At 37.7% G+C, this 16,775-nt stretch overlaps 1 protein-coding gene across 1 annotated transcript in view; it reads right to left on the bottom strand.

The window, feature by feature from the left end:
* Positions 1 to 4,623: 4,623 nt before the first annotated feature.
* The window catches only part of HIBADH (3-hydroxyisobutyrate dehydrogenase), a 97,950-nt gene continuing 85,798 nt past the window's right edge, over positions 4,624 to 16,775 (bottom strand). The window contains exons 7-8 of the mRNA XM_067291570.1: positions 10,794 to 10,950; positions 4,624 to 5,639 (exon numbers count right to left, since the gene is read on the bottom strand). Coding sequence (XP_067147671.1) covers positions 5,481 to 5,639; positions 10,794 to 10,950 — 316 coding nt within the window. The 3' untranslated portion in view covers positions 4,624 to 5,480. The remainder of the gene's footprint in view (positions 5,640 to 10,793; positions 10,951 to 16,775) is intronic.

Below are 16,775 nucleotides of genomic sequence, written 5' to 3'. Positions count from 1 at the left end.
TTAGGCATTGTGCAAACAGAGGAAGAAATAACAGGACATGGACTGCCAAATAAGACAGATTCAGCAACAACATCCAATGCATTAGCCTACTAAATATTTGCCATTAAAAGCTTCCAGGCTTTATAGCCATGGAAGAACATGTGTGATGACTGCAATGCAAAAATGGCCTACTGTTCCTAGCCACACACTAGCCAGTTTAGGTACTGAAAACAGCTCATCTACACAGCACTCAGTTCAAGCTAGCTGCCCAAGTATTTACCCAGCTTCCCAGGAATGTCTCTGGGACTAGAGAGCTGCAGATGTGCAAGTAAGCTAGCTTACAGCTGGCTCAGGTATGTCTGCAACCAGTTATTACAGCCCAGTTAACACTGCAAGTCACTGGGAAGAAAGCAAGGACCAAGCACTAAGAACAAAGTACACAAAGAGATTTTAAGAAGTATTCTTTATCTTACTTTCTGGATTGCTTGATTCCCTATAGCTGCTAGAGCTATAAGTGAGTAGCCTGCATAAATCTGAGCTAGTTTGGTCATGAATCTCAAAACAGAAGATAGCCAGTTCTGTGAACACAACAGTAACACTTTGTATTGTTGTATTTGTATTGTAACATCATTCGCATTTCTTTCCAGGGTAACTACATTTCAAGTACAAGCAAACTTACCTTTATATCAGTTATATTTCAGTTGTATTTGTCCAGTGCTCCAAGTCTTTTTGAAATCGATGAACTTCATAAAACATGTTAGCATATTAATTATTTCCAGACATAGCATTTACTTTAACAAACAGAACCCTGTCATCACGAATGGAGGTTCAGTAAAACTAAATGAAGAAACAGACTGAGTTATCTCTGACCTCAAAAGAAAATCAAGTCCCCATCTCAGGATCAAGGTCAAAAAGAAGAGTTGGGTGTAAATGAAGAAAGAAGAGCCAGACTTTTAATTACACAGTAGTTATAATGAGACATTTAATACTTTTAAATGGTTTACCCACCTGTTTCAATTTACCCTAAGTGCTCACAGCCCATGATGAATGCAAAAAATCCCAAACCAAGCAACCTAAAACCCCCACACTGCCATATATCTGCCTATTTCCCAACCATACATTTGTTGAAAATACCAACCATAACAAATTCATTCTCTGTCCACCTAAAAAACCCCTTTGTAATTGTTGCTATTATTTATTGGAAAAAAATTAATGTGGGACTGTGCTGGCAAGCAGGACAGGCTGTGACAAATCATATATGGAAAGCAACAAATCTTTAAAATACCAGCAGCCTTTAAAGACCATACATCCGGTACACTGCTGCATTGAATGTTAAAGATGTCTCTGCTATTTTAAGTTTGAGCTTTTCAGAAGCAGTGTTTATTCTAATTTGCAGACCTTAACTAAGCTAGTCCCACTACTTTTCAATTTTGCATAGCTTGCAGTGAGAGCTCTAATGAACTTGATAATGAAGTGAATGAAAAGGCTTCCCCTGACTTTAAGAGTGTCAGATCATAAATCTGAAATACTGGAGAGGACCCTAGCTCCACATGCTGTTTCAATGCACCAAGAAAACACAACAGAGGTTTCTAAATTGCAGCAAAGTTCCACAACTTATTAGACAGCCTTGTGTTGTAATGACAGGCAATATTCTCAAGTTTTCTTGAGCAAAGTTAAATTACATCTGTTTCTTATGTGGGGGAGCAGAAGACAATGTTGACAATATGGAGACAAATCAAAAGCAACCGGTATCACTACCAATCAAGTTAATAGCCTCAGAGCTGTTTCTGGATAGTTTTGGTCTTTCAAATCAAGATGGTAGACTAAAAGCACAGAAAGACAACTACTGTACAAAACCAGTAGCCCTTGTATGACAGCAGCCCTCCTTTGCTTGCTCCAGGAGCAGACCCAGTCTTCGTGCTCCATAAACCATTTTATAAAATCTTGATGTGAGCAAGAGCCATAAGACTTAGACAGCTGAAGAGATGTAGCTCTGTTCCCAGGCAGGAAATGACAGTAGCTATTCTGTCTCCTCCAGCAGCTCTATCAACCATTGTGGGACAAGGCTGGGATAGAGACCAGTCATATCAACTTCAGCAGCTCCTCCTGGGTCCCTTCCTCTCACAATCACCATCCTGAGGCCAGTAACGCGGCACAATCCCTGCCTGAGAGATGCACTTGAACTATTAAGGAACTGCATCTTGGCCACATCTGTGCTGGAATCATGTGGTCATTCAAAAAAAACACTAAGAAATTTTGGCAGTATTGCAGTTGATGGCAAAATTCCCATTGATTAAAACAGAGCCAGAATACCACGTATAATACTTTTACTTGGTCAGAACGCCTCCTCTTCCTCCTGAGGCTTGTAAGAGCCATAAATAAAGTTAAAGCAATATAGTACTCAGCAGTTTTAATAGAAGGCCTCCTCTGTTAAACGACCACCAAAAATAGTTGCTTAAGACAGGTTATACCGAATCATAAATGAGAGAAGCCTGCTTAGGATTTTCTTAAACCATCACTACTTTTATTAGTTGTCAATGTTTTCCTGTTAGTCAATAAATGTATTTGATATAGGTGAGTTTCCAAAGTAAGCATGATGGGAGGGCTAGTTTAACATTCAAACTAATTTAAAAAGAAGTTACCTCAAGTTTCCCTTTGGGACATTTACAAAATATGCAGTTAATTTGTTGCACCTAATTTGTGTGTATATACTGGGAAGTCATTAGTGTAGAATTCAACCAATTTTACAGTTTTCAACACCTGTTTCCAGCAGTGACAATAGTTTTAGTGCTTGCTTAATTTTCATAGACAGAAAGTGTACCCCAGGCAGAGCAAAAGATACATTATATACATACGTATATGCAGAATAGATGAAGCTAGCATGAATACCACCACCATGATATGTATCCAGTCACACAATATTTCCTGCAGAATTCGGAAAAAATGCATATTCTAATATGAATTGTATTATTGGCTTCAGGTATTGGAAGTTATTAAAGGTTTCAAGACACTTTCCATAATAAGACTTTCAAAAGAGTTGTTTCTAACTTTGCCAAACTAACTGCTTGGTCTAAAATTCTACATGCTGGCTGTCTGCCCTCAAGTTGGGGTTTTTTGTTTCTTGTTTTTAATTTAAACCAAAATCCTCCTCCAATAAGGAGACCAGAGAACATTTTGTTGGTTTGCCAAAATTACATCTGGCAGCCTTTACTGCAGCTTGAGAACCCCTACGCTTTGGAGTAGGTACTTAAAATTTGATCAGAAGTAGTGGAGAAGAAATGAGCCTTATGTTTCCCCAGGAAAGTCTGTTCAAATTTGCCTAAACTACAAACCTTTGGAAGAAAAATAAAGATAACAACAAACTTTCCACATGCTTAACCGAAACTTTGATTTCAGAAGCTAAAATCTTCAAAGAGTCTGCCTCACTGAGCATGTTTCCTTCCCTCATGGCCCCAAGCATTCACATGTGTGACAAAATATCTTCCAAAAGCAAATAATTATGCTTCCTGCAAGCCCAGGGTTACAGGCAAACACAGTAATAGTGACTGCTCTTAGCTGCTCTCCAGGCTGAGTTGGACACTAGAAGGAAGCACCTCTCAGCAGTCCTGCTAGTGTCAACCATCTCTCCAAGTCAAATACAGAGCAGAAAACTAAAACAGGCCTCTTCTGCAATTTCTCACCTCATTCACTATACAATGTCCAAACAAACAAGTGTCCTATAGGCAAAAACATCCTTCGCTACTTGGCCCCAAGTTCATTATGAGACTAGGTCCACCCTTTGTATTATATGAGATAGGAGTTCCATAGGAAAAAAAAAAATAGTATGTGATCGTGTAATTCAAGGTTGAACCACACATCTGTAATAACGGTTCCACATTTCTGTGTTTTCTAGCACCTGAGTGGTTGACTTTGCAACTTTCATAGTATTTATTGCAGCTTTTTTTATCTAATTTCAAAGAATGAATGCAATCCTGTAGAAATGGTAGTTTTAATCAAAGATGAATAATTTTTAAAAAGTAAGTAAGTTTGCTCCCAGTAGTCCTGTACTCATATATAACATTAATGATCCCCAAATCCCTGAATAACCTAGAAATTTATATAGTTTTCAGAGCAAACTGAACGGGGAACTGATCGACCAGTATTGTTTAATGACTTTTGTATAATGTTACTAATGCGTTAAAAACTAATGTCCAAGTTCTCAGAAGATTATTCACATACTTCTTGAGCTAATTCAAGCACAAAATGTTGCTATCTGAATGTGCATATATAAAATGTGCTGTCATACAACCAAAATTCCAAAAAATAGGAATGTAAAATGCATAAATGACCATTAAGCCCCAGATCCCGCAAATAAGTGTGAATGACAGTAGTTCCAGTGAAATCAATGGGAGTACTTATCTTCATAAAGCTAAGTGTGCATCTGTACACTTGTGAGTTCAAGGAGTTGGTGACCATTTGGTTAACGAAATGTATATGCAAATATATTACCTTATTCATTTCACAATAAGAGCTCTTCAAGACCTTGCTTTTGCAAGACAATCTGTAGAAAACCAAGCAAATAATAAAAAAAAAAAATTAGTACAAGCTTGTATTTAATTGTGTGTTTACAAGAGTGCACCAAAACAAAAAGCAAATAATCGTATAGCAAGTATTTACCAGTATAGATTTTTATTTCTTTTCAAAATAATGGGGTTTCCTTAGGTTTATAATACTGCAATAATTACCTATAGCAAATATACCCTCTGTTAGAACTTCTAGTAGGCGCCATTCTTGAGTTCTGAAAATGCGCGACAGAATACAGGAAGAAAATATAAAATTGGGTTAGCAAAATACAATAATGGAGCTTTACAAGAGGGACACACATATTATGTTAACTAAGTCTATCAGTTAAACATGCTGTAACAGCATTCCACTTAGTTACGTATGCCTATAAACTTAAATCTGCAGCCTGAATCCCAGGAAAAATTCACTACTGATCAACCCAAAGTTAGCAGGTCCAAGGAAAAGAAAAAAACATCTCAAGCTGTGTTTCTTCATTGAACAGATCTTCCCTTTTTCTGTAAAGAATTCACTTTTAATTTTAATAAACCACTATATATATCATTAAATCACTATATATCTTCCCCTTACTATTCAAGATTCTCTTAAGTTTGTAGCCATAATGTCAGTTATTTTATATGCAAACAATCAAGTATTTAATAAAAAAAATATTTACTTTATTTATTGCCTTTAGTGAAAAACCTTTGATGGTTCTTAAAAAAAGGAAATCCCTGTCTGGCTAACTGCCAAACAACCCCTTCCCCTGACTTGCTTTTTCAAGAACTGATGAAAAAATCCTGGAGTTTGCTGTGATCTAAATGACCAAGGATGACTAGTCTGTATGGAATCATGATGCACAGTATTTGATTAAATCCACATACTTCTCAAACGAGCTATAAGGATAAGAACAAAAAAATGTGTTTTGTTATCATCCATTGCTTCATCCATTGCTGAAGGGCAGCTCACAAGGTTTCCTCCTCGCGTAAAAACTGGAACACAGCTGAGAAGTCTTTCAGGGCATAGCCTTTTGCACACATCATCCTGTAGATCTGATGTGCCTGGGATCCCAAAGGGACTGGTGTCTTCGTGTTGGTGGCAGAAATCTGGGCCAAGCCAAGATCCTGGGGGAAGGGGAAGAGGGAGAAAGAGGGCAGAGAGGAAGAAGGGAAGGAAAAAAAGTTAGGGAAGAAACAACAAGGATGTAAATAGCTATGTACATATTATAGGTTATTTGGCTTCCATTGTAAAGAGAAGTCTGCTGCCAACAAACACAATACTCCAGCCTTAAAATTCCAATCCAGGAAGAAGGGAGCCTTGTTTAATTTTTCATTTTTAAAAAAGCAACTCAATGTTACTCAACAGAAAAACACAGCTCTGTAAGGCAGACAACCCTCCTTCAGGATCTGAGGAATTTTAAGATTCCAGATCACTACACAATCTGTAAACATCAACAAAATTGAAGCCACTTACTGTATGCACATTTACTTTAATGTGACTATGTGATTAATGGAAAACTGATAGGCATAGGCCACTTTGTGAATACGAATGGTTCACAGTCTAAGTGGAAGAATGTATTAAAGGATTTCCTAGGGGACTCTCCTGGGTTTGCTACAATTCCAAATTTGCTTTAATGACTGAAGATAAAAGAATACAGAGAGTACTACTACTGCATCTTCAGACACTACGTTTGGGGCATAAAAAGAGGTAAGCTTGCCAAGAAGAAGAATTTGGAACCTATCCTCCAAGAGTCCTTGGCCAACTAGCGCTATAATATGAAATAAACACTACACAACTTAATAAAGGCAAGTACCACATACTATAGCTAGCTATAGTTGGCTAGAAATAATTGGCTGCACGCATGCTGCAAAAAGAATTGTGAGCTAGGCTGGAGGATGTCTTGAATCCTAAGTTGAACCAGAGACAGAGACAATCAGAGAAAGAAAAGCTAACATGGGTCTGGATATGTAAACAGATCTATTGTTTAAGTATGAAAGTAATCCCTGCACTCAAGTTTGCCTTTATAAGGCCTACCTAGAGAAGAGCACACAGTTTTGAGCATTACATTTCAAGAAAGTTGCAGAAGAACCTCTCAAGTGTCACTAGAAAGCACCTAGATTTGCTGTCCACCCAGGACTGTATATAGAATTGCAGAGTTTTTTTTCCTCCTGTAACAAATCTTTGATACAGAAGATCTGAGAGACTGTAGTACTGCTGAGAGAACCTTCAGCTCCTCAGGGACGACTTACAAGACAGGTCTTTACTCTCTGTGCATCTGGATTTGAATTAGCACAAGAAAATTCACGATCTTACTCCACTCTCTAAATGTCACTTCGATCTGTAAATCGGCTCTATAAAGGTCACTCTGATACAAATCAGAATTACAGTTACTCTTCCTATTACCCTTGAATGGCTTCAAGATTTAGGAAAATGGGAAAAACATATACATCAGACGCCACAGAATCCAAGATATTCTTCACCTGCTTCATGTGTAGCAATTCTATTGAAAGACTCATGACCTGAGAAATCTAGGAATAGTTATGTTAACCTAACTTTACAGTAAGGTATTCCATGACATATTCCTAGCCTCTTATAAACCTTCTTTGTGAAATCTGCTGCCATGATGTCCATTTTACTCAACAAAACTTAATTCATGTTACGGAATAGTCAAATGGCAAAATCATCCTACTCCAAACTTGCAAAGGGGGTTGATTTTCATAGTGCTGATCTATTTTTCTCTCTGAAGGGGAAATCACAGAAGCAATCCCTGAAAATTCTGAAGACTGCTACCACAGGTAGAATTTCATAAAGCAAGTCTGTTCACTTTAATAATGAGACCCCGGCTCCAAGATGGTTGAAATATCAGACAACATTGTAGTAATTAAATGGACAAGTACTCTTGACTCCAAAGTGCAGGAAGGCTTTTTTCCTTCCATCCTATAAACTGGAGCTTTGAAGAAAAAAAAATAGAAAATATAAATAAAGCTTAGCTTTAGCTTCAAGTTGTGAAGCATTCTGCACCTTTTCTTTTGATGCTGGAGATTTCTTGAGTGAAGCAGTACAAAACAGTTCTGACCGAAATTTGCCTTTTGCTGACCTTTTTGGAAAGGTAAAAATCAGACCGTATCTTACTGGTTCTCTCTTCCTCTCGGAACTGACATCTTCCAGATGTCTCACTGTACTGACTACTCTAACCACTTTTTCTCAGACTAGAATGGTGGAAAAAGACTATCTTTTGGGAAACAGTTGCCAAAGTGCTTAAAAAAAGAAAAAAAAAATCGTTCTCTATGAAAATACCTAGTTACTTAAACCTATTTTGCAGTTGATCTAAATTAAGTTCTGTCATTCATAATAAAACTCAAATGCTTCCTTGACAAGAGTCAAGAATAGTATGATCTCAATCTAGTTCTTCTAAGGATTCAAAGAAGACTGTGCTGTAAATGCAAGATGGGACTTCTGGCCTGCAATGCCTCTGATACAAAGATGGTAAGAGGTAATACCACACTTTTTTAATGCAAAATCTTCAGAGCAGTTTTCATATTAAGCTAAATTCTAGGTTTCAAGATCAGATTTCAAGACTGAAGAGATTTTAGGAGGTGTCTGACAGTTTTCTGTCCCAAACACCTAAAATTGGGATCCTCTGGGTTTGTTTGAGAGATCCACTTCAACTTCTACCACATCTGATATCTGAACAGTAACCTAAAGTTAAGTTACTGTTTAATGACTGTGTTACTGAGCCACTCTTAGATGTTTTCATTGTGGCTCTTCTCTACCTCAGGATTGTACCTAGCTCTCCTCTGAATACATTTTTTTTCTTGAATGACAAAAGCGTGTTTTGTATTTCTCAGAAAAGAAGCCACCAACTCAAACAATTCACAAACTACATGATATATTGCATACCAAGATGAAAGGGATAATAGCAAAAGCCTTTCTACAAAATAATGAACCATGTCTTAAAATAAGTTACCACTGCACCCAATAATACCCTGAACATGAACAGCTCTGTCTTGGCTACTTACTCAAGCAATCCTCCCTCTGTACGGAATAACACAGCAATGTTCAAGAGACACGAGAGGAAACTATTGCCTTTCCTTCTTGTTGAGGATTCAAGCTTAAAGAAGGCAGTCTACCACTATCTGGAGTCTAGTGGAAGGAGAGGCATAGCCAGAAGAGGTGAACCACAATTATAAACATCTCTAAGGAACTCTTTTCTTAGTCATCCCTGATACTTTATAACTAAAGCTGGCAGTTTCAACAGGCACAAGCTGCTTCAACAGGCTGCTCTTCCTCAAATGAAAGGAAGATCTTTCAAAGCAGCTTTCAGAGAATATGAAAGTCCCTCTCAGAAGTAAGACAAAAGACAACAATCCTTTACTGGGAAATTTAAAAGGGAGGGAGGGAAATACATGCCTCCACCCAATTAATATTATGAGATTATTCTGGAAAAGAGCAACAGCTATGAATTACACAAACAGAGAATACACTGTGAAACAGGGCATGACAGGCAGAACAGATTCCAAAAAGAGCACACAAGATGGAAAAAGGGCTTTGAGGTAGTGCCAAAGATCAGGTTGCTTATCTCTAATCAATAGCTCTGGCAAACCCAAACGATAACCTCCTGCATTTTATAAACCAGTATTTTAAAGCGTGTTCCCTTCTCCCTCTATAATGAACATGAAGTAAAAATTGTTGCTTTATAACCCATCCCTCAAAGAAATGAAAGCTCCTTGCAGTTAGTGCATAGACATGTAGCAGGCCAACCTTAGAGGGTCTTGAGTCATGTAGCATTAGTGAAATTTTTTGGTTCTATCACATGGAAAACTCTGGACCAAATTCCTTGGACTGACAGAATTTGGCTAATTCTACTGAAGTCAGTGCAAATACACCAACTGACATAAATTAACTGAGAAACTGTGGGAGCATTAGTTGTTTTAACAGCAGGCAGGCACTGCACCACAGGGACTCCAGCGCTGTAAAAATTTGCACTGAAATAGAGCAGAGATCAAACCTGGATAAGAATGCTCTTTTTAGTATGAAGTGCTTAATTTAATTTCTGTTCACACTGTACATGGGAACAGTTAAGTCACTGGACTTAAATGAAAGTGAAACTTACTGAAAATGGCCAGAATGCCAAGCCAGTTGGGAACACTCACAAACTAGTAGGTCTAAAATCCTGTCCTATATGAACTTAAATGCCTCCTTCAGGACAGTATCCCCACAAAACTGATATTCAAAGTGTGAAATGGTTTCCTGCACTTACGTGCTTAGATGGGAAATCTCTTCCAGGACTGTTTTTGTAATTTACCTTAGGCAATCACTGTGCTAAAAGCAGTAGTAGTTCAAGAGTCAGAGTCCTATGACTCCTTCCTCCAGCTGCGTGTCCTGTTCAGTAGGATGCAGAGCCCTGACCTCCTTGCCTACTCTCCTCTGGCCTCTAAGAGTTTTGCTTTCCTGACCACAAAGTGACCCAGGACAGTACTTTTCCTAGAACAGTCAAGAGCGTGGCACTAAGAGCACTCTCCTGGGATGAGACAGCTGTAGGTTACAACTTCCTCAGGCTGAGAAGGACCTAAAACCCAGATCTCTCACTTCATAGACAAGAGATTTAGATTACTAAGTTTTTACTCATAAGAAGCACTGCTGCCACCAACAAAGACAATTCAAGAGCAATCACAATTTGGTGCAGGGACCCCAGAAAACTGGAGTCAACAGGAGGTACTGATTTGAAAGCTGTTTTCTGCATTCAAAATGGCCTTAGGCAGAAAGACAAGCACTGAAGCAGTTGGCTCAGCAAAGAGTGGGATGCTGCAGGGCATGTCCAGTACCACAGTTTAAGGTATCTGAAAGAGATCGGGCTGAAAATCTTAGGTGCCTATGCCATCCTTTGCAGCTAATTAGGTCAGCAGGATTCTCCTGAATTGCTGTCTTGAGTTTAGGCTCCTGTATTCTACAGAAGTCATGTGAAAAGCACCTAAATGGCTTGCAGAATATTTGCCATACACACAAGCCTCTCAGGAACAGGTGCTCCTGGGTTAAGTCAGTACTCAAAGTGAGTGTAACCTCACTGAGTGGCTCTGCAGTAATAGTAGCTAGGAAGAGGCTGGAGATTGAGGTAAAGCCCCTTAGGCTACTCAGTAATTCAGAGCTACAATAATAGGTTGGGGCCCCTTCTGCTTATGCACATTCATTTCCCTGTAATCATAAATTTTCACTGAGAAGGATGTTTGCTAGAAGCCCAGCAAGAAGCAACTGTAACTTTACATACAAGTGTTATGTACCTTAGCCATGAGTGTTGCTCCAAAGCCACCTTGATAATTATTAGCAGATGGTACTCCTTCCATCACTCCCGGAACAGGATTGTACGTGTCACTTGACCAGCATCGGCCTGAGCTCATATTTAGGATTTTGGCCAGCAGCTTTGGGTCAAGCCCTAATCTGCCAAAGGTCAAGAAGAGAAGCGTTAATGTCAAAATGCACAAGACATGGGTGACTTGTTTTATATCTTAGGACCCTACTGCTATTTCTCTCCCTTTATTATAAGTCATGAAAAATGACAGAGTATTGATATTGGGGGTGGGGATGCTCTATTTTAAATTAAAGAACATCAATTACCATTTAAGCACTAGGATTTCAGAGCTTGTTCCTTTTATACTAAGCAAAGCCCCTTCACCTAGCAATTTTGAAAGTGCAAGCAAAATAAAGGTCCTCTGAGAGCAGCAGTTCTCTTGTATGCCAATTACTGAAAGGCATTCTCTGTTCTGCCACCTACTAGAGCACATACTTGTTCTTCATATCAAAACTATATTCTCTGAAGCTGGACAAAGAAAAGAATTCAAAAGCAAGTGGGGGAGTGTGAAAATACCTGTGTGATGTGTTTATACGTGCGCATTAATGCATTTTTAACTTAAGCAAGGTAATGCAAAACAATCCTGCACTAACAATAAGAAGTGACCACAAATGTTACTCTTTTCAAAAAATATTACCATTGTACACATCTGCATATTCTTTGCTTTGTTTTTATTAAATCTTCATTATGAACTCTTGCTTATGAAACAAGTCTGCCTTGCACTGTGACATATGCTATTTATTCACAAACATACATTATAGTTCTGGGTCAACTGCTGATAAGGTTACTGATCCTGATAAAACAAAGCTTGTCCGAGGAGAAATATCATTTGTTCTATCACAGAGCTGATGGCATAAACTGCTGCTCAATGTGGACCCTAAAGGTACTTCAACATTATAGAAAATTAACCCTCTTATGGATTCACATTTATGCTGATACTAAGGTGCAAGTGTAATTTTATACTAATTGCATTTATACCAACGAGTGGCAGCAGCAGTTTACATGAGCTCTTCAAAAATGTTGAGTTATATTCACCACAAAAAAGAATGCAAGGTAATTATCTCCAATAGCAATCAAAGAACAAAAACAATTCTAACCGAGCTTTAACCACTATATAAATCAACACTATATTAGCTCTTACCTAAGATTTTCTGCAACAGTAATGCATAGCCATAAGGATCCTAACACCACTTCCAGGCTTCGTAGCACTCAAGGTTTTAATTTGTAGGCAAGTAAAGCTCATTACCAATGGAATAGTTGCTAAAATTTATAACTGTTTCTTCTAATACGCGTTCCAGATTTGAAAAATTATTTTTAATGCAGTGGGCCCTATAGTATGGTTCTTGCTCCCACAATGACATGTCTCTGCAATTCTCCCTCCCAATGCAAAGTAAAATCACTTTTTGTACCACAAAGGTAGCTTTTTAACATTACTGTTGTGCAGTCTTATTTATGGCTGGCTGCAAAAGCCACTGGAAGTCAGTGGAAAGTCCCCCACTGGCCTGAATGCGATTGAGCTTTACTCTCCTCCCCATTTTTTTCCAACACCGTCTCAACTGAATGCTTTCAATTGCCATTAAATACATACATGCATATATACACACATATATTTCCCACCTCCAATATGTTTCCATAGTATTTTAATCACACTTTTATCTTACATAGTGCAAAGTCTTCATCAAGAAGCACTCTGAATAAACGTGCTTTTATTGCTGTTATACAAAAAGCATATTGGGAACAGACAACAACCGAGCTTTTGAACACAGAGGCTGTTTTTTTTTGGCCAAAACAAATCTTTCGGTTGGATTGTTTCCTTATTGTTGTTGGATGTTGTTACATCCAGAACAGTATTTTTAGCAGCGCAGCACTTGCTTTTGCCATATCTAGCTGCATGCAGAGGGCCCTAATTACTGCTGTGAGTAGCATTTATACCACAAGACAGTGAGGTTATTATTTCAAAATGCATATAACCCTCCCAGAGAACACTCTTCTGACAGTGTTACAGCTACCTCCCTGTGAAAATATACTTTAAAAGATATATGTAAGTTAGACAGATATGTAAAATATTGTCTGCACTAGATCTAGCATATTTTTGCTCTAGGGAAAGAAATAGGAAGATGGTGTCAGTTTAAATCCCTGCTTTTTCAAACTTCGGTGCTCTTAAACACCATGCAGATTCTCTTTAGGAGACCTGAACCTATTTTTTTTCTCCTTTGCAGCAAGTGTATCATTAATAGGAGCAAGTTAGAAGTGCTTTGCATTTCATCTTTCCGAGGATTCATTCACTGGTGCATATATAACTGACAGTTAAAATTAGACATATATTAAAATCAGTTACTGAAGAAGTCCTCTGTCTTCCACTGTGCCCAAAGCTTGTAATGGTCTGAAACCAGCTAGAATATACAGTAATTGTCATTCAGCGAGAGTCTATCCTAGAAAGTCATGCTTCAGTGGAGAAGACTGAGTTTCCATTTGAAATCAACAAATTAATCCAAGACAGGTATCTGAAAGGGCAAGTTTAATAGGAAGCAGCTACTGGGCTCTCAACCATGATAAAATGTTATTGCTGTTTCCCTGTAAATTGGCTGGGAACATATGATACTTTCTGCATAAGAGCTCCATTGCTGTTCAAGAGATATACGGCTCAAGCTATCAAAATGATGACAGTCTGCCAGTCCCCTTAACAACTTGCCATTGGATGTGGCAGAAGCATGTGCATGCGCATGTGAATTTACAATTACCAAAAATGTTCTTCTCCCTTACAAACAGAAAAGGAGTCCATGTATTAATTGTACTTATAATGGAGCACAAAAACAATTGCTGCCTCAAATTAATGCTTCTTCAATAATATCCCTAACGAACTGAACAGGAAAGCAGAAACTAAGCAAGACACACCAAAAAATGCTCAAAATAGGAACATTTCAAGCCACTGCTCAAAACTCAAGTTTTGCTGAGTTTTGATAAAGTAATGTATGGAAATTTTCGCACACTCCTCCAAGAGCTCTGTCTGGAACAGAGAGAAAAGTTGAAATGGCGTCTCACAAAAAAGTTACTTGCCAATCTTATTTTAAGGGGTAACAACTGAAGTAGCTAACTGTTGAAAGATTTCCAGCTCAAGGTGTTTTGGCTAAATACCATTCGAAGCTGCAAATAGGTATTCAAGCAGAACCTTAGGACCTTTTTACCAAAGCTAAAAGTAACTTTACCATTAGCGTTTTAAATGAGGTAAGTGCTTTCAAGTGTCATTACCAACCTTCACAAGACTTAGGAATAGCTCTATGGTGAAGACAACAGAGCCACGGTACTCTTTATTGAGGCATTTTTTCAAAAAATTTGCAATGAGGATGTGCTCAGGGCTAATCATCCTTCAGACTGCAGCACAGGGCCCTCTCTACACTGTAGACTAGCATTTCTGCTAACATCTTTCATCTACAGCTCAGGGTTGCTCACAGAAACTAAATCTAGAGACTGAAACTACAGTTGGACTTAGCATCAGAGGACAAAGTTCTTTTATTGTCTTTCCACTTTATATATCCACAAAAGCAAGCAGGCACAAACTGATGTACAGCAGAATTGCTTAGAGAAGAGCAGTATTTGCAGCTTTTGACGCAATTCTGGGAGCTACTGCAGTCCCTCCTAGTAGACAGGAGACTTTCTCTGCTGATAGAAGTACAAAAGTGATTTTACACCAAGGCTACTGGCATAAACCTCTTATTTCTATCCTGGTTCTTTGTATCCCAACCATATTAAACAATCTTGTCCTATCTCATGGCACCACATAATCCCTTCCCTCAGTCTGTGCAGGCAGTCTCAGAAGGGACTGCTGACTGTCTGACAGGCAGCAACTTCTATCTGACCTAAACATAAATGAGGTATCAGCAGTAGTTAGTTTCCAAGCTTTCTCTTGCTAGTACTGGGCATTGTTACTGTGAAACTCAGAGCTCAGTAAGGCTTACTGACATTGAGATGATGAGCAAAAAGAAAAACAATCTGTGGTTGCAGACAGTATCAATAAATGTTTTTATTTCTCATTAGTGAAGTTTAGATGCACTCTGTGTATTTGTCTGGCATACTAATTCACTACAGCATTTTGCAATATGCACTTTATCAATAAAAACAAAGAACAGAATCTACTCAGTAGATTTTTTTTCCTATTGACAAGTTGCACTACCAAGCTGGAAAAAAATATACATAAGAAAATGTAAACTCATTTTGAGAATGTCTGCCACACCTTCAATAGCTTTTAGTAGCAACATTCACAAAGCACTACGAAATTCATGAAAAAAACCCCAAAAGATAACCATTTCAATTGTCAGAACTCGGGCTGGCATTTTTTCTAAATTACAGTTATGGAATCTAAACCCAAGTACTTCCGGTGAAAGTGGATATCATTAGTAAATGATGATGATGTTATAGTAAAGCGCAAAAGCAAATAGAACGCAAACACAACAATCGCATAGGATTGTTGACTATTTTTCTGTGAGTTTAATGTGGAATTTTTGCTCACTGATGCCAGTTTTCTGCCTCCTCCTTGTGTTCTATTAGCTACTTAGGCTGAAGTTTGAAAAAAAATCTATTATATCAAATAAAAAAAGAAATAAAACAATAGGAGACGCCATTTAAAAATCTGAAGTGAATGAAACAGTACCTCTCTGCTTCAGAAAATGAAAATTTAGGCTGCATGGTTTGTAAAAATACTAGAGAAGTAGTAGTTCATAAATAGAATCTAACATCACATTGCTTCAAATATTTAAGCAGAGCACATGTTGGTTTCTGCAAGGCACTGTAATATGACTTTCTACTCATGTCTAGTTCACAGACAACGATAGTTTTTGAATTATTCAAAGTCTGTAAAAACTCAAGATTTAAATGATGTAGCAGATGTATACAATGCATGACATGAGGACATTTTATATTCTATCTAGAAGTTAAGACTATGTCCAAATTCCACCATTTTTATGATGACTTTTTTTAGATTTCCAGCATCCTTTACTCATTATCAGGTCAGCGTCAGACTTTCTTTAACAGATATGCATCAATCTAATGAATCAAGTTGTTTCCTACTCTCTCCAATCTTGGCAGTCAAACCATCCTTTGAGTTTGTGTACCAAAAGAACCACTGTTCAAACACTACTTTGAGTATAATAGTTATTACTACATTATGTTAACTTTTTGACCATTTTAGACATGAATAAAAACCTAATCAAATTACTAATAAGGCAAAACTTAATGAGAAAATGATTTCTTCTTATAACTAGAAAAGAACTTTCCATTCTGGGTGTGTACTGATTTCTAATGTACGAGTTACAGTTATTAATTATTAAAAGTTAATTATTAAATCATTTTCTCCAGGATTTAAGTCACAGCACATTAAAATCAATGCAAAGGTTCTAAATTACTTCTAAGGCTTTGAATTACTGCTTATATCTTAAACTCCATGCAGTTTTGGACTAAATGAGATTCTGCTCTTCATAACATCCAGGTTACAATTAGCAGGTTTCTTTACAATAACTACAGTTTCTTCTTGATTACCATGACTGTGGGGTAGAAGGTTCATACATTGTCACTTCCGTTTTTGCTCACAAATGCTAAATACAAAGTCAGTCAAAATTTAAACTGGAAAAGGAAAAAATGAAATATGAATAATCTAAACCTTTTCAAGCTACAGTGGCTGCAGATACCAATTTATTTTGCAAAAACTTTATATGCCCAGAATATATGCTCTAAACCTTTTGATTTTATTCTATTTTTAAGTTTAACCATAATCATCCTTACATATGTGGATAAAAATATAATGAAGAATCAGTTGCATATGCTCTATTAAGGGAGCCATGACCTAAACCAGACCCTGCTGCAAGCTTTACACCACACTGGATTACAATAGTTGTATACAATGCTACTGGTTTTATTATGG

Source organism: Apteryx mantelli, chromosome 2 (genome assembly GCF_036417845.1).
Source record: "Apteryx mantelli isolate bAptMan1 chromosome 2, bAptMan1.hap1, whole genome shotgun sequence".
Taxonomy (NCBI): Eukaryota; Metazoa; Chordata; class Aves; order Apterygiformes; family Apterygidae; genus Apteryx; species Apteryx mantelli.
The sequence above is the reverse complement of the archived record's forward strand: the minus strand, read 5'-3'. Positions and strand labels throughout refer to the sequence as shown.